At 44.6% G+C, this 23190-nt stretch overlaps 1 protein-coding gene across 4 annotated transcripts in view; it reads left to right on the top strand.

Annotated features, from left to right (window-relative positions):
• SMARCA2 (SWI/SNF related, matrix associated, actin dependent regulator of chromatin, subfamily a, member 2) overlaps positions 1-23190 on the top strand; it is a 179803-nt gene that overhangs the window by 120120 nt on the left and 36493 nt on the right. For all 4 annotated transcript variants that reach the window (XM_049645039.1, XM_049644919.1, XM_049644933.1 and 1 more), the window contains exon 28: positions 21686-21903. In XM_049645039.1, the coding sequence (XP_049500996.1) occupies positions 21686-21903 (218 nt within the window). The remainder of the gene's footprint in view (positions 1-21685; positions 21904-23190) is intronic.

Below are 23190 nucleotides of genomic sequence, written 5' to 3'. Positions count from 1 at the left end.
TGTATATATCTAAGGTGTGAGATGTGATGTTTTGATACAGGTATAGGTTTTGAAATGACGTCATTCATGGGGTGGAGGTGGGGGAGGGTATCCGGAAGTTAGAGACAGGGCTGATAACTTTACCGTCACTGTGCCTCTGTCTGGGTGGGTGTCACAGCTGTCCCTTTTGGTGGCTGTCTACCTGGGGAGTTTAGGATGGTGGTCAACAACATAAGCCTTGGAGGGATGCCTCGGTGGCTCAGTCGGTTTGGTGTCTGACTTCAGCTCAAGTCATGATCTCACAGATATGGGTTCGAGCCCCACATCCGGCTTTGTGCTGACAGCTCAGAGCCTGGAACCTGCTTCAGATTCTGTGTCTCCCTCTCTTCTCTGCCTCTCCCCAGCTTGCACTCTGTCTCTGTCTCTCTCTTTCAAATATAAATAAACATTAAAAAAAAATTTTTTTTTAAAGTAAGCCTTGGAATATGATGGGCCAGGGTTCAAATCCCAGCTCCATTGATTGGTAATTAGCCTGTGACCCGGGGTGCCTAGTGTAACCTCTCGTAGCTTTGCTATAAAACGAGGAAAATAATCGCATGTTCTTCATAGGGTTTTCCGAGGTTTCAATGCATAACATAGAGAACCTGGTTCATATAAGAAGGATTCCAAAAACAAATAAGCTGTTACGAAAAAGTATTCACTAATTTCAGAGTAAACGTGATAGGTAATAGTAAAAGAGGAAACAAAAATACTTCTGTTGTGTATCTTGAATACGCGGTTTGGGGTGCCAGGAGAAAGGGAAAGGGGGTGCGTAGAGATGTCCCTATCCCCACTCAATGGAATTAAGGAGGACAGAATGTTTACTTGCTGAATATGTTGTGTGATTGGCCTACAGGCTTGTTCACCTCAAGCCCACCACCCTATACACACTCAGCTATCAACTGTCTGTTCTAGGGTTTTCTCCCTAACCCTCCGTGCATGCGGGAAGAGAGCACTGGGGCCAGCTGTCAGGAACTGGGCCTGTGGGGTCCTGGCCCCGCCACCAGCCAGCTGCGGTGATCTCGGGCCTCCAGGGTTGAGTTAGTTGCATTATGTTTGATTCGCAGGGTCCCTTCCACAACCTTCCAAATGGGATTTGGGATGAAGCTGGTTTGCCTTTTACTTTGTATGCTGGTTTTGATAACGATCATCCTCTGCTTTTCCTATTCGCGGGTCCACGCGTGGAAGCTGTTTCAAAGCAAATTCAACTTGACGCCCATTTATTGAACGTTGAGTAGGTTGAACTGCACTGGCTTGGAGCGGGGAAAGCAGCATTAATCGTCAGGTTTCTGTTCCTTACTGTCGGAGCAGTGCCCGCCTTATTAGTGCAATTAAGAGCCAGATTTGAGAGATGCTATTAGAGATAATAGTGCACACTTAGCCACCTTAAAGAGCTTGTCAAGAGCAGGTCTCCAAGTGTACACAGATGGGAATTAATAGAGATTAAAATAGATTGTGAGATGCTCTAACTTGTGGGGCTTTTAACTGTTCCAGAAATGAGCAGAGTTTAGGCAACATGCATTCTACTTTATGCTAGAGTTTTAGTGTCCTGCCTCTGGGGACGTGATTTCTGATTTTCCCTCCCCCATGCCTAAGAAGACTTCCACAGGAGGGAAGGGCAGCTCCTTCTCGGACTGTGCCCTCCACTCGCGGAGGGCAACAGAGGTCACCTCCTGGCTGTCCCCGGGAGACCCGAGCCTCTCTGACAGCCACGCCTGTGCTCCTGGGGTTTCTACCGACCCTGCTTGGCCCCCAGTGGAGGTGAAATACAGCACAGCACATCCTCCACCTTTGAGCAGAGAAAAGGAGGTGGAGGTGCAGGGGGTTAGGTGCTGGGGCCTGTGACATTTGCAGACTCCTGGAATTTTGGAGGATGGCTTTTCCTCTTTGTTCACAACAGTTCAGGTGGCTACCCAGAGAGGTCACAGGGTACTTTCCACAACAAATACCAACTCCCATCACCCCCTACCTGCTACCCCTACTCCAGCTCCCCCAACCTGCCACATAAAACACTCCGGTCTCCTACTGCAAGTGCAGTTAAACTCAAAACACTTCAGCATAGTCTGGGAGGCGTGGCCATCTGGCCGCTGCCTGGCCTTTGAACCTGGCCTTCTCCCCTAGCTCTCAGGAAGGCTTTCACACCAGGCTGTCTTTCAGGTCCTCTGCACTTCCAGGAAGGCTCCTTCCCAGATGGCTATCTCCTTGCCCTGATGGTCTCTTTCCAGAGACATCCCTCCCGACCACCCCAGCTGAAATAGCCTCACCCTGCCAGGATCTGTCATGTGACCTAGGCTAGTTTTCTTCATGCCATCATGCCAAGGTTATCTTATTGTCTCTTTCCACTGGCATTCAGCTCCAGGAAAGCCGGTGCGCTCACCTGTCTGGTCCACTGCCCTATGCCAGCATCTGAGCACTTCGCCCATAGCACTCAGCAAATACTTGTGACTGTGTGAGTGGGCCAGCCAGAAATGTGGGCTCGGGGAGATTTGGTTGCAGTCTGTGTCGTTTCGGCACACTCTGTGAATCCTGCGTTGTGTTTTTCTTTTGACTGATGTGGGTCAAGGTAGACATTGTTGGCGTTCTTTCCCATTAGGGTCCAGTGATCTGTGTCTCCTTGGAAAATTTTCTCACTTAGAAGAATTCTAAAGGCATGCAGTTTTGACCTAAGTGCTCCTGAGTTCCTCAAGAATTTGAAGGCTCTCTTCTAATTTCAGAGCACATTGATGAAGATCATTGAACTATGCCTACATAAGTACAGCCATTCCTTCAACCCAGCTATTCCTTGGAAATTGCCAGAGATTTCGCAACAGCTGTTTTCCAGCTTGAACTGTTTTCTTTCGTTTTCGGTGAAAACCAGATTAGCACATCTAATCTAACTTGAAATGAAGAGGCAAAAAGAAAGCACTAGGGGCACCGGGTGGCTCAGTCGGTTACGCGTCCGACTTCAGCTCAGGTCATGATCTAGTGGTCACTGAGTTTGAGCCCCACATCGGGCTCTGTGCTGACAGCTGTGAGCCTGGAGCCTGCCTCAGATTCTGTGTCTCCCTCTCTCTGCAACTCCCCTGCTCGTGCACTGTCTTTCAAAAAGGAATAAACGTTAAAAAAAAATTTTTTTTTAAAAGGCACTAAATTAATTGGGTTTTCATTTTCAGTGTTGTACAAGAAAGCCCCCAAAAGAGAATGTGCATTTTAAGCCTAAATCTGTGGACTTTTGCACGGCTTCCTTTCTTGTTTTCTATTGGAGGATGTGGGATTGTCAGAATCGTGAAAAATTGTAGATGGGACCATGAAACTTTGCTCCAGGCAAAGCTTAGTCTGCCACTCCTACTGAAATACAATATTTAAGGTCACTCTGCTCATAGTCCTTTGTAGAAAGCATAATCCTAATACAGGAAGTTGTTTTGTAAAATGTCCCTCCCTTGCACCTTCAGTAGAATATTTTCTAAAGATTATTTAAAATGATATCCTCGGGGCGCCTGGGTGGCTCAGTCGGTTGGGCGTCCGACTTCGGCTCAGGTCACGATCTCACTATCCGTGGGTTCGAGCCCCGCGTCGGGCTCTGTGCTGACTGCTCAGAGCCTGGAGCCTGTTTCAGATTCTGTGTCTCCCTCTCTCTCTGACCCTCCCCCGTTCATGCTCTGTCTCTCTCTGTCTCAAAAATAAATAAATGTAAAAAATAAATAAATAAATAAAATAAAATGATATCCTCAAGGGGCGCCTGGGTGGCTCAGTCGGGTAAGCATCTGACTTCAGCTCAGGTCATGATCTCACAGTTCATGGGTTCGAGCCCCATGTCAGGCTCTGTGCTGACAGCTTAGAGCCTGGAGGCTGCTTAGCATTCTGTGTTTCCCTCTCTCTCTGGCCCTGCCCCGCTCGTTTCGTTCTCTCTCTCTCTTAAAAATAAATAAACATTAAAAAAATTTAAAAATATAATAAAAATGATAGCCTCAAAACTTGATCGAGGCTGCCAGTGGGTCTGTTCCTCTTTTCCAAGTTGCCTCTGATAACTTAGTGGAAAGAACAGGGGTTCCAGATCTGCCGTTGTTTTGCTATATGACATCTTGGAGGCGTCATTTCACCTCCCCAGGAGGGATGAGGAAGAGTCCATGCCCCATCTTTCCTGCCCTGTCCTTATGTGACTCTGCCTTTGGTGGCCCTGGAGAGAACCACGTGGAATTGAAAGAATTGAAAGAATTCCAGCTCCAGCTCTGAGACTCTGCTCTCAGGGATTCAAACTGGGGGCACTGGTGAGAGGTTTCCTGTCATTCTCAGGAAGGCTTTCTCTTGAAAATGCACGTTTGCCACAGGGTCCTGTTGCATGTTGGTAGACTCAGTACATACATGATCCAGTGTTTGGGACGGTCTGGTTGTCTGTAGCATTTAGAATGGTGAGCTGAGTCTGTGTGCTGATAGGACGGGGCGGATGGGACGCCAGCATAGTGGAGCGTGTGAAGGGAGCGTCGTACCTGCCATACGGGATTACCTTTCCCACGCGCGCAGTCGGGGCTTCTGCCATTCGCTACAGACCAAGATCAAGAATTTTTTTGAACCCCTTGCACACTACCGAGTGCTTCACAGCTGCCAAATAGGTTTATTTTGTTCGCTGACACATATGAAGCCCCCTCATCCACCCACCCACCCAAATTATCAAGACCAAATCCATTTACACTCATTTTAATAAAAAAAAAAAAATCAGTACTTGGGGCGCCTGGGTGGCTCGGTCAGTTGAGCGGCTGACCTCGGCTTAGGTCACGATCTCACTGGTTGTGAGTTTGAGCCCCACCTTGGGCTCTCTGCTGCCATCATGGAGCCAGCTTGGGATCCTCTGTCCCACTCTGTCTCTCTCTTCACCCCCCACCCCTGCTTCCCCTGCCTCTCAAAAATAAATAAAACATTTAAAAAAAATCAGTACACTAATGCCAGGGGATATTACTGGAAGGCATGGGAAGATACCGTGGAGTCCGACAGACTATAGTGTCCACATTGCAGAGGAATCCCTGACATAAATACGTATTCTGCAAGAGAAGTTACCAACCCGGTTTCGGGGTTTTTATTTGCCACCATGTTATCCTGTTAAACAAATCTGGTGATGGACTGTTTGCTTAGTTGTATCTTTCTGCATTTTTTTAAATGTTTTTTTTTTTAACGTTTATTTATTTTAGAGACAGAAAGAGACAGAGCATGAACAGGGGAGGGGCAGAGAGAGAGGGAGACACAGAATCCGAAACAGGCTCCAGGCTCTGAGCTGTCAGCACAGAGCCCGACGCAGGGCTCGAACTCACAGACCGCGAGATCATGACCTGAGCCGAAGTCGGACGCTTAACCGACTGAGCCACCCAGGCGCCCCGTGTCTCTTTCTGCATTTTTATAATCAGCACCCAAACCCTTGGGAGTTTTGTTTTGTTTTGTTTTTTAACCTAAAATTCAAAATAGTTTTTTTGAGAGGCACTTTTTTCCCCAGTCATAAAAGCATAATGAGAAATACAGAAGAGTGAGGTGAGGGAAAGAAAATAGCAGCACCTGTGATCTCACTGACCTTCACGTACCCAGGTTGGAGACAGAGCCAAGTAAAACACGGACGGGGTTAATTTGGTGCCATTACGTTCCGAATTATTTTTAACCTGTTACGAGGCTGCTCGTTGGCTCTTTTGTAGCAGTTTCAGTAAATCCCAACCCATGAGGCCCATCAAGCCCCAGCCTGTCTTTAGGAATCTTCGCATGTCCTTCCATTCAGTGTTAAGAACACCCTGTTTTACGGGGCTCCGGGTGCCAAAGGGACTGACTTTTCTTTAAGGCCATTACGGGACATGCGGGGGCATGCCTTCCCACACTGGAATAGCAATTTTTGCTTCTCCGTAAACAGGCCTCTTATGTCTCAACTTCAGATTTCACCGGCTGTGATTTCCTCTTTTCAAAATTGCTTTCACCTCCCTGTGTCATATAGTCGGTGCTGTTTCACTACCACAGAGTGGGCTCGTGTCACCCCATCCCCCAAGACTGATGTGGCTTTGTTGGGGTTTTTTGACGTGTAATTGACATAAAAAAAATCCTGTATGCTTTTTAGCTGCCAGGTCTGAATTCTTAGTCCACATTCCTTCCCATAGACTTTTCAGGACTTTTAGTTCCGACACTACCCTTTCCCCATTCTCTGTTCCAGACAGTGCTAGGCTGGGTGCTATAAATACACATCACGTTTTAATCTCCTCATAGACTTGGAGTAGCTATTATTTCTCCCATTTCACAGATGAGGAGCTAAGCCTCACAGTGGGGGAGCAGAGTTTTCAGGTAGAGCATTTGGTACCCAGAACGTGGATTCGTTTGATGAATGCTGGACGTTCAGTTTACTGCCTCTTAAAGATTTTGAAAATGCACATCAGGGCAAAGCTGCGGGACTATGGGGTTTTGGCAAAAGACAAATCACATCCCAGTTTACAGCCCCTTTGCCCACTGAGCCAACCTCCTTCTGGCTTGTGAAGTCCAGCTGCTTCCTGAAAAGGTGCAGGAGCTCAGGTCAGATCAGCAACAGGTGAGTCTCTCGAGGACCCCGGAGGCAAGTCCTCTCGGGGACTTGTCTTGACTTGCCTTGACATTCAAGACAGCCTTTGAGATGGAATCAATGGAGGACTTGCCCCCACTCCTCAAGAGGGGGCTTCTTTGTCGATCTCCTTCTCTCAGCAGTGGGACTCCCTCGGGGCTTTGATGGCCTCAGGTCAGCTCCTCTCCCTGCCTTGTTTGCAGGGAGCCTGGGCCTCTCCCCAGCCTCCCTCCTCATCTTGTTGGGTGGGGACACGGACACGCACGATGTTCTCCCTTTGAGTGAATGAGGCCTGATCTTCACCTTAACTCCAGGCTGCATATTCCTTTTTGCCAATGAGACTGGATATCTTATTTAGGCCATTTGACTTTCGAAGCTTCAGAGCAAGACAGGTAAAGGCAGTTCAAATAAAGGCAGTTCCAGGGTCCCTGGTTGGCTCAGTCAGAAGAGCATGAGACTCTTGATCTCGGGGTTGTGAGTTGGAGCCCCACATTAGGTGTAGAGATGACTGAAAAGAAATAAATGAAATGTAAAAGTAAAACAAAGATTGGGGCACCTGGGTGGCTCAGTTGGTTAAGCATCCGACTTCGGCTCAGGTCATGATCTTGCGGTTTTTGGGTTCGAAACCCACATTGGGCTCTGTGCTGACGGCTCAGAGCCTGGAACTTGCTTCGGATTCTGTGTCTCCCTCTCTCTCTGCCCCTCCCCCACTCACCCTCTGTCTGTCTCTCTGTCTCTCTCTCTCTCAAAAATATTAAAAAAAAATTGTTTTAATAAATATATAAAAGTAAAATAAAGGCACCTTAAAGGAGGTGGGTTGGGGCAGGGCAAACAAAGCCCCCAAAATCTTTTGCCCCATTTGTCTGGCTTATTTTCTTCTTCAATATATTTTTTTAATGTTTATTTATCTTTGAGAGAGAGAGGACACACAGGGGATGGGCAGATAGAGAGGGAGGGAGACACAGAATCCAAAGCAGGCTCCAGGCTCTGAGCTGTCAGCACAGAGCCCGACGCGGGGCTCGAACCCACGAACCGTGAGATCATGACCTGAGCCAAAGTCGGACGCTCAACCGACTGAGCCACCCAGGCACCCCTGGCTTGTTTTTAATTCACTGTATGACTGTGTCGCGTCCCTTGGACAGAAGTCATTTAAGCCAGGCCTTGCAACGTGGTTGGTAAGCCCTGCTATTTTGAGAAAGTGGAAGAATAAAGAATGAAGATTTAATTTTCTTTCAACAAGATTTTTGGATCCCGTTTTTGGGTGAGTAAGGCATCAATCAAAATGCCTTTACATTTTGATTAAGGCGACCTTTTTTTTTGTTTTTTTAATTCCCGAAGAGATTTCAGACTGATAGGCGATTCAGACATATTTGGAGAACAACACTCCTACAAAGCAGAGCTAAACAAACAGTGAACAAAAGTATATGTAACATATTGTAAAAAGTACAAGGGAAGGAAGGGATCAGGTAGGATTTTATGAAGGAAGTGACATTTTAGCCATTGCTGCAAAAAGGAGCATGATTTGCGTAGGACTGGGGGATCAGGAGGAGGGAGTTCTAGGTTCTGACCCACACTGAGGCGTGGAAATGTGTGGCTCCTTCCACTGTGACTTTGTGTGTTAGGAGCGTGGTGTTTTTATAGAGCTAGAAATGGAGGAGAAGAGCTGGGGTGGGGACTCCCTGGGGGCAGTGCGTGACCCAGGAACCGGGGCTTTACTGGTTTCCATAGAAAGACACCCACGGTCTGAAATGGGAGAAGCAATGTGCGTTCCTCCTTTTAAGCAGAAGGTAACGGTCCACTTTGTGAAGGATGAACCGGGGCCCAGGAGACAGGGCAAGGGAAGCCCAGAGGGAGGCCATTATCTCTGACCCTCCCTGTGCAAGAGGAGAATGAACAGAAGGAAATGAGCTCTTTCAGGGGCAGACCACACAGTGACAGGCAGGCCTGGCAGACTGTAAGGAGGGACAGTCATGATTTTAAAGGTTTTGAGGTTGGATAACTGGGGGGGAAATGATGCTGCCCTTTGAAGAGACAGAGAGATCCAGAGAGAAATGTTTGTTCTCTTGGGAGAAGGGCAGTGATGTTTACCCGGGATGTTTGACCAAGATATTGGAACCCACAACTGGTAACTCCAAAGCAAGTCCAGGCTAGAGAGAGAAATGTTTGAAGCCGAGTGCCCGAAGTGAAGTCAGTCAGGGCCGTTTGGATCTCCACAGAAGGTGTCCTATCCAGAATAGGGGACCGGACTTCTTGAGTGGCAAAGGACTGCTCAGAAAGCACCCACCTCACTGAGGGTTGTGAGTCTGTGTCCAGGCTATTCAGCACAGGGACATTCACCAAGAGCCCCGCTTTGGAAGCGGAGAGGCCAAAGCCTTCCAAGATAACGATTTATGCCCCCTCCCCCCCACCCCAGGAGAGCGGTTTTGAAGTTCTCCAGCCGCCATTAAGAGACCTACGGGTCATTAAGAGACCTCTCATCTGCAGCTGGTGAGGGCATCAGACATACTAGTGATGGCTGCTGTGGGCCCAGGGCAGCCACATTTCACTATCGGGAGCATGAACAAAGAGACGGGGAGGCCAAAGAAAAACTTGGGGAATCTGCACTTAAGGGGGGGGAACAAGGCGGCAAGAAAAGGTAGGGAACCCCAAGACTGTAACATGACAGGAAGGAGAGATTTCAAATAAGGAGCAGTGGATGAGAAAGTAAATAAAATAAGATCTGAGACCAGACTAATGGGGATTTGGAAGCTCTGGGCAACTTTTGAAACATAGCAATGTCTTGTCCTGGGCGCTAAGGAGTTTTACTCCCTGGTCAGGACGTAGGTAACAGTACAGGTGACTCCAGAGGTTGGCAGTAAGGGGAAAGTGAGAAATGAGAAGACTGGAGAAGACACAGAGAGTTCAATGCCAGAGTTTATGATTTTGTCCTTGGAGATTCCCGTAGAAATGTCTAGAACAGACCCTTGGCATTCATGACCAGTGTTCAGTAAACAGGTGTATACCCAAGGGCAGTTTTCCCAGGGGATCCTGTATGAAAGTTCCATTTGTATTCCAACTCTATTTATACTCCCTAACTTTCTTCCCCAAGTTCTGTGCTCGATACTGTAGAGGAAGTGGAGAAAGCATAAGGCATCTCCATAAGGAAAAGATCAGAATGATCCGTTACAGCTGGGGAAGGTCCTGAGCAGGGAATGAGTTGATCATGGAAGTGTGGCACAAGGGATTAGGAGAGACGCTCCAGGTGAGAAACGTAAGAGAAACCACAAAGGTGGGGATAAATATGGTGCACCACGGCAAGGTACTGGCTTTCTGCTCCCTGCCGGAAAGTATGGCAAGTCAGATGGGGTAAAATCAGCTTACGGAGACCTCTGGAGTCTGGCGGGGAGACCTGGAATTGGAATCCTAAGGATAACTTTGCAACTCGAGTAGGGCAATAACCTAATGAAAGGATCATTTCAGATCTGGCCAATGGGATGTAGCCCATAATGCTTGGGGGGGTGTGGCGGGAAGCATAATTGAGCTATTTAGATCTTCTTGCAGGGGAGAAAAGGCTGGAGGACAGGAAAGAACAAGCAAGGTAGTATGACTTTTCTTTTGACTCCCATTCTGAAAAGAAAGAACAGCAGACACCCTCTTATCAGTAGCTGGTCCGTCAATGAGAATATTACACTGGGAAAATGTCGCTTATATGTCGATGAAAACTTTAATGGGAAACATAACAAGTATTTATCACATTTTTATTTATTTATGAAGTTACCTCTGAATCTACTGACTAGTCTTTCTCACTTGAGTAACCGTATTATGTTTCACTTAGAGCTTCCAGTTTGGGTGTTAGAATCTTTCTTTCTTTCTTTCTTTCTTTCTTTTTTTATTATTTTTTTTTAATGTTTGTTTATTTTTGAGAGAGAGAGACAGAGACAGAGACAGAGCATGAGTGAGGGAAGGGCAGAGAGAGAGAGGGAGAGACAGAATCCAAAGCAGGCTCCAGGCTCTGAGCTGTCAGCACAGAGCCTGACGAGGGGCTTGAACTCACTGACCGTGAGATCGTGACCTGAGCTGAAGTCGGACGCTCAACCGACTAAGCCACCCAGGTGCCCTTTAGAATCTTTTTTTTTTTTTTTTTTTTTCAAGTTCAGCTTTATTGAGGGTTGAGGCACGACGTGGTAAGACCTGTCAAGGATACATTTTGAACAGACTGCCCCATGTAGTTCATGAACCCATCCTTCACCTGAAGGCAAATCATCCGGATACTTACAAAGCAGGCAGAGTGCATACTCTTACTCGCGTGATGAGTCTATCCCTTGCCAAATTCAGCAATACTGTTAAGTGTTTTAAGCCACTCCCCTTTTACGGAGTCTTTCATTAACTATCCTGGCGGTCAGTAGAAGTTAGAGCCCTATTTCCTTTCGCAACTGTGTTTCATTTTACCCAATCTCCAGTCCAACTGTGTAGTTCCAGTAACAAGTTGTAACTGGCATTAAGATCGAGGGGAACACCACTGAGTGTTGGTATAGGAGCCAGGAGCCGCTGTGGGCGGGGCCTTAAGTGGAGGGGGATTGAAGGAGCCTCGACACTTCCTTCAGATTGAGTGACGGACAGGTGTGCCTCGTCTAAACCACTTTCCAGGTGCTCTGTTCCTAGAATAGCACTTACGGGAGATTTTCTGCGCTAGAATGTCACCACTAGGTACAGCTGGTCACTGTGTGTGCCTGCGCCGTGCAGATCACTGACCATGTTTCAGGGGACCCCGTCTCCCGGCGTTGCCTCCTCTGCTACCCAGCACTGCCCATCCTAATTTCGGCCACTGATTCCCAGCAAAACTTCTAGTCCTGGCTTGGCCTACCAAGAGCCCATGAGAGCCGTGACGGCCCAAGTAGTGCTAAGCACGTTCGTTCGTAAAACCTGGTCGTATTTACCTCCGTTCTTGTTTGTGCTTTAACGTGAGACCTGTTTGAAGGCTTACCGCATGACCCATTGTGTTGTAACGTGGATAGCCCACCGGGGCTCAGGATTCTCTTTTGAAAATTCAGCTTTGCTGACCTGACTGAAGTAAAGTCAGTCTTCCTTGACAAATAACTTCACGTCTATTTCGAAGCGCAACCTGAGCAAACCTAAATCTGAAACTTGTGTACGTGTCCAGGTTGGCTTCTCAAGTGGTGCTGGGGCCGGGCGCTCCCCTGTGACAGACACTCTAATGGTATCTGTGCGTATATGTATACGTGCATCTGCGCGTGCCCGTATTTACGAATCTGGGGAAGTCTAACCAGTGAGGAGTATGTGCCTGTGCACATGGAGCTCCAGCCTCCCTGGGACCAGCGGTTCTCCTGCTCATTTCGTGCAGCTTCAACTCCCTCACCCACTAGACACCTCTTCCGCGCTGGCAGTCCCGATTCCTAAGAGAAGTGAACTACTTTGGCCGCTCTTCTGTTGATGGAGAGACCCCTTTGCCAGGCCCTACCCAAGCTAGGAGACCGGCCTTTCTGAGGACATGGCACCTTCCAGGTCCCTCCAGGTGAGACCAGACACTGAGCGTAGCAGCCGGGCAGCCAGCCCTACGGGCAGGGCAGTTTCCCTTGGATTATAGGAGGGGCACAGAAGACCAAGGCTGCTGTCACTTACCCAAAGGGATGTTTCCGCTCCTTGAGGAGGTCCTCACTTGGTGTCATTCCAGTGCACACAAATTTCCATTACCGTGAGAGAGTTAAAAAACCTCAGTCCCCAGTAACGAAGGTCGGTTACCAGGTGAATCAGTCTGCTGTGGCTGCAGGAACAAAATACCACAGACCGTGTGGCTTACAGGACAGAAATTGAGTTTCTCACAGATCAGGGGGCTAGCAGCCCATGATCGAGGTGTTGACAGGGTTGATTTCTTTTGCAGCCTCCCTCCTTGGCTTGTGGACACCATCTTCTTCTCCCTGTGTCTTCACATCTCTTCTTATGAGAACCCCAGTTGTACTGAGTTCAGGCTCACCTTAATACCTCTTTGTACCTTAATTATCTCTTTAAAGGGCCCATCTCCAAATACACATTCTGAGGCACACAGGGGTTAGGACCCCACCACAGGTGGGGAAACAGTCCAATGAACATAAAAATAAAGGCTAAAGTCATCACAGTGTATTTCAGTTTAAACTGAATTTGAACATTTACTTTGAAGACATACATATATACATATATATAAATGTATACATTTATTTATATATATTATATATTGTATATTGTATATATTGTATATTGTATATTATATATTATACATAAATATATATTATATATTTATATATTTACATTGTGTGTGTATATATATATATATATTTATATATATATTTACATATATATATATAAACCCTGAACAACTGGGCCAGTGTTCAGGCCAAAGTGTTGAAGTTTTGCACCGAAAAAGCATGGTGATTACAAGGACACTGGAGAAGAACCTTGTCTACCAGAAAAGGCCCATTTCAAGGTTTCAGACATGGGTGCGAACAGAGAGGGTTAGTGGCACTGCCAGGGGCCGACGAGGGGGGATTGCTGTGAAGTTTGCACCCAAGCTCCAAGGATCATCCCGTATTGACTGCTGATGAGACTGGTCTTTTCTGGAAGACCCCTTTATGGAGAACGGAAGCCAACAAAAACGTAAGGTCGTAGAGTGCCCATAAAGAACAGTCTGGATGTTCAGCCAGAGGAAGTTGGTTGAAGGTGCTCGTGAAGAAAAGGATGACGATGTCCCAGAGGAAGAGACAGCAGTTAAAAAATAAAACAAAACAAAATCCTCACCTCAAGGGTTCATCTGAGCAAGACATTTCACGACATCCAAAGGGCAAAGGGTAAAATGTTGGAAGCTGATCCTGAGCGTTTTGCCAAAGCCTAGGGAAAAGGATTGTTCTGTATCATAAGTTAATTGGTGAGAAGACAGCAAATGCTGTCCAATACTGATACGGTTTTTTTTTAAACCCCAAAAAGTCCTCTTAATGCTCATTTCTAGTGCTTTAAAGTTCAGGTACTAAATAGATACTCATTTTACTATGTTTTTCATTTTCTTGTGTGCATATAACCGGCAATAGGAGTTTTTAATTTTTTGGCGTGTACATTTGTTAAGGAACGTGGAAGAAATCGTGCTTTCCTGATTATTAGACTGGGTTTTTGCAGTTTCAAATTGCACCATATTTTTATGGTCCCCGTGCTTTGCAGGCAAAGTGACAACTGAGAACATGTGCATGCGTGTATCTTTCCTGCTGAGAGTCTCCTTAAGATGCGCCATGTTGGGTCTTTATGTGCATTCTTCACCTAAGCCCAGGAAGCGTAATTAGCCTTTTCCTGATGGGGCTCTGAGTCCTCGTTTGTGCTGTAAAGTGGAATAATATCCTGGTTAAGGGTGTGGCTTAATGCAGCCAAACCCCCAGAGCGCAAATCCTAGCTCCGCTACTTACTTGTCTATGATCTGGAGTGAGATGTTCCGTCTCTCACCTGTATCCTGAGGACACAGTACTTGCCTCACAGTGTCGTTGTAACAATTAAATGAGCAAATGTATGTAAAGCACTGAGTGCCTGGCACCTGTGTCAACGGTACGTGTCACGGTTTGGTGATGATGCTGTGGCTGCTGCTGGTGATGATGATGGTGTAGGGGCATTAGAAGTATCCACCAGGCCATGTATCTTCAGAGGGGTTGGAAAGGAGACTCTTTGCTTTACCAGATGGCCCCAGGCTACAGTGCTTTTGATTTCTTGTGTTGTGTTCCTTAGGTGTTCTCTGCCTTAACTGGGCTATTACTGGTCTTGGCCTCTGCCTCAGGGGGAACAGGCACCCTACTCTGAGCCACCCTTTTGTTGGATTTGATGCTTTTCACCCAGGGCGCGTTTATAGCCCAAAGACTTTGTCTTGATGTCGTTTGGAAGCCTGGAGGAGGGCTCTGTTGCTCCTGGATGGCCTGTCCCAGGCAAGCCCGTGAGAGAACCATTTCTTTGGCTGGAGGACCTCCGTATGAGGTTCACTTCTGTCATTGTATGTGACCTGTCTCTCTCAAAACTATCACATTCTTATTCTTTTTTTTTTTTAAGTTTCCTTCTTTCTTTAAATATTTATTTTTGAGAGAGAGAGAGAGAGAGAGAGAGAGAGAGAGACAGAGCAGGGGAGGGGCAGAGAGAGAGGAAGACACAGAATCCGAAGGAGGCTCCAGACTCTGAGCTGTCAGCACAGAGCCCGATGTGGGGCTTGAACCCACGAACCAGGAGACCAATGAATGACCTGAGCTGAAGTCCAACACTTATTGAGCCCCCCAGGCACTGCCAGTTTAGATATAAATATAGATGATATATACATATAGATAGATAGAGATATAGATATAGATATAGATATAGATATAGATATAGATATAGATTTTTTTTGAGAGAGAGAGAGAGAGAGAGACTGAAAATCCCAAGCAGAGTCCACACTGTCAGTGCATACCCCGATAGGGCTTGATCCCACAAACGGTGAGATCATGACTTGAGCTGAAATCAAGAGTCACAGGCTCAACCGACTGAGCCACTCAGGCGCCCCCATCACGTTGTGCTTTGTAAGCATTGAAATTGTACCACAGTCTGTTGTTACCTATCTTTGGCGTCTCATTGTTTATTTTAACATACTGAGAACCCCAAAGTGTGAAGTGACCCGGGCCTCCCTGAGAAGCCTTCCCTGGGGCATGAGTGGGTTGCGAGTTACAGTAACTGATAAATGGTCTCAGGAGAAGAAAGCAGAACTGTGTTTCTTTTAATTCTCCGTCGTTTCTCTAAGCCTTTTGCTGGCTCACAAATTCTCTCTGCTTCTTTATTCCACCCAAGGGAGCTACAGCATCGTGCGTGCCTAACGTGTGAGAACAAAGGTGTCAGTACATCATGTTTGTAACGTGGTAGGGTCTACAGGGCCACCCTCTACTAACTCTTAACAGTCACGTTCTGAACAGAGTACTGTGCTTAATATTCCCCAGAAGGTGCCCTCTGGGTTCTTAGTTGATCCTGTGACTGAAATACTTTTTATGCTTCCTAAACTTTTTTTTTTCCCTCTTCCCACCCCACAACTGCTTTGACCTGAAATAGGGGTCTAATTTGCCTTCTCTCAATTGTATACGCGCACCTTTTCCCCCCTTCCCCTAGGTTTCTTTAGGTAGCTTCCTCAGGGCGTTAGGGGGAAAGAGCACCTTGGTTCACTTTCGCAAAAGTGATGGAAAGTCGTTGAACAGAAATTTAGGTTAACAGAGGCTCCACACGCTTGCCACACACTTAATGGCCAGCATTGCCCATTTCAGTCTCCAGCACCCTGGTGCCTGAGGAACGAGTGAAGAAATGAGGGTCCACTGAATTAATAGGACATCAGTCAATTGCACCACAGTGACAAAGAAAAAAGAAAAAGCCAGCATGATAAAAACAAAAAACAAAACCCTTTGAGATCAATTCATCTCTCTCCTTGAATATTTGAGGCATTTGTTAATAAGACTTTGAAGTTTGTGGATAGGTATGTCCTTCTATACAGGTGTATTCTCACATCCTGGGTATTTCCTTAATAACACATGAATGAATAAGAATTTTTGGAAAGGCTTCTAGTCACTAGTGAGGGCAAGACTGAACGTGCTACCTGTTGAAATGCTATAGGGTCTGAGGTCGGAAGGAAAGCCAGCAAGATTTCTCTGGTATTGTGTGCTGTGTGTGAAGGTGATGGGAACATGTATGAACCTGCAGTTGGCTTTGTTTTGTTTTGTGTAATATTTACAGAGTTTATTCCCCCCATCCCGGGACTTTTTTTTTTTTATTGTTGTAAAAAACACATAATGTGAAATGTGCTACCTTAACCAGTCTAAGTGTACATTTTAGCTAATTTGCTGTGCATTCATCACCGTGAGATACTGCAGAATGTTTTCATCATCCCAAACCAAAATTCTATACTCATTAATCAATAACTCCACACTTTCCCCAACATTCATTGCCTTGTGACCCCTGTTCTTCTTCCTCATGTAAGTTGAATCACACAGTTATCTGTCCTTTGGTGTCCAGCTTATTTTACCTTGGGAGTTTGATTTCATGCCTAGTGATCTAACAGGTTGCTTTCGGGGATGGTAATGATCAAAAACTTTAAATGGCCCCAGGAGCACCTGGGTGGCTCGGTCGGTTAAGCGTCTGACTCTTGATTTTGACTCAGGTCATAATCTCACAGTTTGTGAGTTCAAGCCCCTTTTGGGCTCTGTGCTGACAGTGAGGAGCCTGCTTGGAATTCTCTAGCCCTCTCTCTCTACCCCTACCCCACTTGTAGTCTCACTCTCTCTCTCAAAATAAATAAACTTAAAAACAAACACACAAACAAAAACCTTAAAATGGTCCACGGCCCCGAGTTCAAAATTCTGTATCCAGAAGTGCTGTGGTCTTTATTAAACCAAGTGGCTGAAATGGTGAAATGGGCTGGCATTTTTGGTAGGAGTTCCAGAACTCCATGTTCAATTTGTTGCTGTTATTAAAGATGCCTATTGTAAGAAAATTTCCCGTGAAATCTTCAAGTTTCTTTAAAAATCCACTTTTTTTTTTTTTTTTGGTCATTGCTGCCGCTGGCATCATTACCTGTCTTACTGGCTTTCAGGGTCTCTGCAGGGTGTGAGGGAGGTTTAGCCTCCCCTAATATTAGAATCAGGTTTAGCAGCGTGTGAGTGGTCTCCAGGAAACACTCCTATTGATATGTAATTGTCCTAACCGCTTGCCTTAGTGCTTAGCCCTCAATCTGTGACCCCACCCCCACCCAGGCAGCATCTAGGGTCCTCTTTGGGACCCTAATTCAAGTTCCTAAGGGAGGAGGACCCGCCAAGAGAGCCAGAGCCCTTGTCCGTAGGCAGAAACGTATTTAAACAGCAGAGCTGGGTATGAGAATACTGGATCTCCCATTTCCTATCCAAGACATTTCCCATGCATTGTCTTGATGTCTTTAGAATTACTCCTTTTGATTTTTCCTAAAATGGTCTGTTCCGCTGCTGGGTCTGTGCCCCTCTGTGTGGTGGGCTTAGAGATACCGGGGCGGAAAAAGGCGACCACAGTGAAACAATGCCTCCTACTTGCTTGTGGCTTTTGTTTGCTTGTCTCTGTTTACCTATTCCCCGGGCATGGATCCCTTCTGTTCCGCCGGGTAGGGTTGTGAAGTCCCGTATTCACAGCACCCCCTTGCAGCGCGGGGAGAGGAGAGCAGGGATAATGCCCACTCTGCCGACCGTCTCTCTTCCCCTAAAAGACACGGCATGTGTCGGGATGACAGGGGCACCACCAGACCCACGTGTGGTGACTGATTCCTCAGTCGAGTCTGCCATGTGCCTTGCAGACTGCGAAAAGTGTTTGCTCGGAAACCGCTTACCCTGCAGGACTGGTTCCTGCATTTTGTTACCAGAACCCACATGCCGCTTTCTTCAGAGCTAATTGAAGAAGGAGCCAGTCTTTATCCGGTTCTGGTGTTGTGAAAATGTATTCTTAAAAAAAAAAAAAAAAAAAAAGAAGAAGAAGAAGAAAGAAAGAAAGAAAGAAAGAAAGAGAAAGAAAGGTGGGGGGGAGAAAAGGTTGCCATCCAGTGGAGGAAGGAGTAATTCCCAGCTTCATTCAGGAAAAACACAGGCTGGAATATGCTTAACTATTTTAACTTGGCTGGGGATTTTTATCACCAGAAGGGTTTTTTTTTTTTTTTTTTAGTGACATTCGGAGCCAAATGGGTGCAGTGTGCCTTTAAGGAAAGAAGTGCCTCACCAAACTTCGCCGTAGTTGTATCTCACCGTTCGGAGAGGGAAGGAAAGTGTTAATTTCTTATTTGTACACTTTTTTTTCCCCCGACTTCCTTCCTATTCACTTCATTAAATCTAGAGGCAGTTCAGCATGGGAGCCGTCTGTATGTTGAATTAGGGCTCGCACTCTTGCCCAACACGTCACCAGTCGGAAACTGGGGGTTTGCTTCTGTGATTTATTTCATTATTGTGCTGGTAAAAGGTTTGGAAGGGCATTCTTTTCGGGGTAGTACTTTAGCATTGTGTAGCAAGTTTTTTTTTTTTTTTTTTCGTGGCACCCCCCCCCCTCGCCTAGCACTGAGTTGAGTCTGTTGAGCCAGTGTAATAAATAATTTTTTTAAATAAAAGAACAGTTTTAAATTTCCATGAATAATTTTACTTACATGCAGGAGTAATCTTACTCTAGTTCTTTAAGTGCGAAAAGCACTGGGAAATATTTAGTGAATTGATTTCCATTAGAAAAAGACCCTTAGAAATCCCTGAACATAAAGTACTGCATATGGATGTGTTTGGGGTCTTTGGGGAGGAGGGAAGATGTTTTGTAGCTGACGGCATTCCTGCATAAAACCTTAATTTAAGGGGAATCATGGTCAGTACTTTGTGTGTTTCCTTGTGATTCCAAAAATCTAAATTTAATAAGAATCTGCACGTATGAGCAATTGCAATAAACATTGTTCCATTAGTTCCTTTTTGCTATTTGTTTTCGCTTCTTAGCTATTCCCAGATTTAGAGATTGATAAATCCAAATATCATAAGCTTATGCTTTGTTCCGTTTTTCCCCCAAAAAATTAAGGGGAGGGGGTGAGAGTAGAAATCTCCTTTTCACAACTTCCCCCTCTTCGTGGATCCCACTGAAAAGAAAAACAATGAAAAATTTTACAGCACGAAACTGAAAGGGAAGTATCACAGTTGTTCGGGATTTTCTTTAAAGAGAAGAATGACATTGTATTAAAATGTTTGAACTTGGGAAACATGCACATTGCTTTTACCGACATGCATTTAATGAAAAAATTCTTTTATCCAAAAAAAAAAAAAAAAGATCATCTGAGATTGCTCCAAAAACATGCAGCCTGTTTTTTTTTTAAAGGCACTAAAATGAGGTTTAAGATACCAAAAAAAGAAAAAAAAAAAAAAAAAGCTTAAACTGTTTTAATTTTTTTTAGTAAAATTGAATATTAATTTGTTTCCTTACTGGCTTAATTGTTAAAATGAGAATAAGAATCAGAAACCATCTGAGCTAAAAAATCTCTAATTCTGCTTCCTGGAATAATAAGGGGGGAAAAAATATGATAAGTAGTTGTCAATATTAAAACAGGCTGAAGGAGGAAGGCTTCGGGCCTTGTAGTAGGTAGAATGAAACAGCAGATTTGAGTATCCACAATCCTTTCAGTATTAAATTTTCAGTAAAATAAAATTACTTGTATATGAAAACATAGCCTTTCCCCAGCTCTCTTTTTTTTCCTGATCAGCTGATGAAGAGACTAGCAGCTCGCTGCTTTGCTGGCTTGTTAATTTTATCCCCACTAACTGTGATTTCCGATAGCCGGCCTGCCGATAGTGGTAAGGTAAATATCCTTTTTCGTTGCCGTCTTGAAGATTCAGTAGAACTACATCCCAGGCATGTGTAGGTGTGTAACACATCAAAAGCCGGTGTTCTCCGTATTTCTGTGTGCAACTGGGTGCTTGAGGAGAGCATTACCATTAACTGTTGACAGCCTTGCATGCTGTATTTATTATTAGCATGTTCAGTCCCCAACATTTGCGGGACAATTTCCTTTTCTTAATCTTCGCTTAGCTGCAGTGTGTTTAGCTGTATAGTTTGGGTGTCCTGCTTTTAGGCAAATGAATATTAATGAAATAATGTGGAAGCTTTTTTTTTTTCCTCTCTCTCTTTTTTTTTTTTTTCTTTTTCCTCATAACTCATCAGATCTCGCCTCCTTCATAGTGGTTATCTGAACACTGTAGGATCGTGATGGAAATTGTCTTTTGATTATTAAGGCCTAGCCTCAGACTGTCCCTTAGGATTCTGTCTGTGTGCATGTTGCTTCTTCGGGTTTGCACATTGGAAGATGCATAGAAAACATTCTTTTAATCCCACTAGCATTTTTAACATGCCAGGTTGTTTTGTGTTCTGCACCAGGTTTTCTTCATAAAACCTTTCTTTTTCAGGAGGCATTGTACACAAGTGAAAGAAATTATGTCTGAGCTGTAATCACTCTTTATATTGATTGTTATACTCACATGATCATAAATATTAGCCATGTTTGGTGCTGTGGAGAAATGAAGGTAATTGCTTTATGATTAGGGCTCTTTCAGCTACGAGAAAGGATTGATTAGCATTTGCATACTGGAAGCAATATTGAGAGCCAGGAGGAACAAATAACAACATCAGTTTATTTTGTGTGAGAAAGCAATCTTGAAATGCAATTTAAAGGTCTTTAAAAAATTTTTTTCTTTTTCATGGTCAAATTTTCTTTTATCTGTTTTGTTTCGTTTTTTTTTTTTTCATTGCAGTTTTTCTTTATTTTTCTTAAGTTTTGAGATTTACCAGGGGGATAAAAAAAAAAAAAGTTTAAACTTCTGGGTCTGTCACATGGATCTTTTAGCCATTTACGAACAGGTTTCTTTTATACCTGGTTGTTTTTATAGCTATTTTATTATCTCTCTGCATTAGTGCTGCTGGCTCTGGTTTAAAGCAAGCGTTTGCAGGTAATTGGAAAAAAGTGTTTGTTGTCTGTGAGTGTGTGTGTTCTTTATCAGATGATTTAAGTGCATTTACCAAGGAATGTGGCTTTGTACTTCCTGTTTCCTTGTTTACTAATTGCTACGTTAGAACAAAATCTGGATGGAATAGGGATTTATGTCGTGAATCATGAGTAAATTGATGTAAAAGCCCAGAGAAGGGTCAGAGCTTATATGATCGTAAGGATGTATTCTTAGAGGAATTTTTTTCTTCACCCACCTCTTTTTTGTTTTGTTTTGTTTCTGTTTTACCTTTCCCCCTTTTATAGTAGTAAAACAATTCAGGTCTTTTTCTTATATTGAGCTAAAATTTCATTTGGATTCAGCTACCTTTCAGACACTTCACATGTGTCGCCCTTTTTGTATTTGTCATTTCTTCTTACTATTAGTGTTTCCTGCCCTCGCTGTATTTTGTTCCCAGATTAGACTTGGCTTAAAGAATTATTTTATCCAATATGGCGGTCTTCCCTCTTCTTACTTGACTGATTACTGTTAACTTGTATTTTTAATCTTATTTTTGTTAGTTTTACTTGATTCTCATCACTCACCTTGGCTTTTTAAAATTTTCTTGATTAATCTCTTGTCTTGAATTTTCCTCCTTCATTCCCTACTACAACAGGCCATCGAAGACGGCAATTTGGAAGAAATGGAAGAGGAGGTACGGCTCAAGAAGCGGAAAAGACGAAGAAATGTGGATAAAGATCCCGCCAAAGAAGACGTGGAAAAAGCTAAGAAGAGAAGAGGCCGCCCTCCAGCTGAGAAACTATCCCCCAATCCCCCCAAACTGACCAAGCAGATGAACGCAATCATTGATACTGTAATAAACTACAAAGACAGGTGAGTGTTTCACTCCTACAACTTGCTCCCCTCCACGGAGACAGAGTTGATACTCACTACCGAGCAAGATGTATTTTAAGGCATGCGCTGGGTTGTAAGGTTCTTTCTGCTTTGTGTTTCATGGCTTTTGCCCAAAGGTGTCAGAAACCTCGTACCATTTTCACAATGGCTGCCATTGCTGTTTTGTGTGCTGTTTTCCCAGGCATTGTTGAGGATATTTGAAAATAGTGTAGGTGACAAAAATTAAAAAGACAGTCTAAACTGGAGGAGTCAGGACTCTTAAGGATCTGTGAAATACCATCCTGTTTGTAGAAGGACTGGAATGACATCGTGAAATTATACTTTTGGGCTGAGTTGTTTGGGAATGAAGAATCCTAGCATACTTAAGGTAAATATTTCGTGTCGAGACTGTCGAAAACCAAAGAGGTGCTTCATCAGAAATACCATTCCTTCTTTCCTTCCAACACACTTGTATTTCTGAGCCCTCGTTTGAGCAACATCTCCTCCTTCCTAATGACACTGTATAGACCGCATGGTTTTCTGGTAGATGTACCTCGTTTTCACAGACCTTTTCAGTGTGAGTGTGGGATACACACGTGGCGTGTTATCATCCCCAGACCTGTGTCGGTCAGCCCGACACAGTAGATAAACTAGTTGGGCTACATTTTGGTTAGTTGTTTTGGTTTCTGCTTGATAATCATGTGATGCAGTTTTCATAGAAAGATCACATCTCGTTCCAGTTGAAAAGTTGATAGGAAACAAAAGAATTAAACACTGTATTTCTCGCAGTTGCACAGCGGCATTTAATCCGGTTTTGGTTATTTTTTTATTTTTATTTTTTTTACAGTAGTGTTGCTCTGTACACCCAGGAATGTTTAACACACATAACGAAGTTGTGATTTTAGTTTTTCTTTGTGACTTTAGTGCTCGTTTTCTATCAGGAAGAAACCTCCTAATAAAGATGAGGTCGTGTAACCAGGAAAGAACTTTCCACTGAGAGGTTCTATTGTTGGGTCTTCGTTACATTATCTGTAAGGAGTTTCCAGAAATGGTGACAGGTGGTAGCACGAGGTGTGTGTGGAAGAGTCAGAATTTCCTGCCCTTTTTTGTGTTCCAGAGTTTTTAGGTTCTCTACTTACTATTTTTACTACTTGTCTTTGTTGTTGTTGTTGTTCTTTTTTTCAAGTGCATCCCCTTGCATATTTCACACGTGGCAACAAAGAGCAGCCCCATTATATTGGGTTTGGAGAGGCCACTCATTGACATAGGGGGATGACAGCCATCCAG

The sequence above is a fragment of the Panthera uncia genome, chromosome D4, assembly GCF_023721935.1.
Source record: "Panthera uncia isolate 11264 chromosome D4, Puncia_PCG_1.0, whole genome shotgun sequence".
Taxonomy (NCBI): Eukaryota; Metazoa; Chordata; class Mammalia; order Carnivora; family Felidae; genus Panthera; species Panthera uncia.
This window is presented reverse-complemented; position numbering and strand designations above follow the sequence as displayed.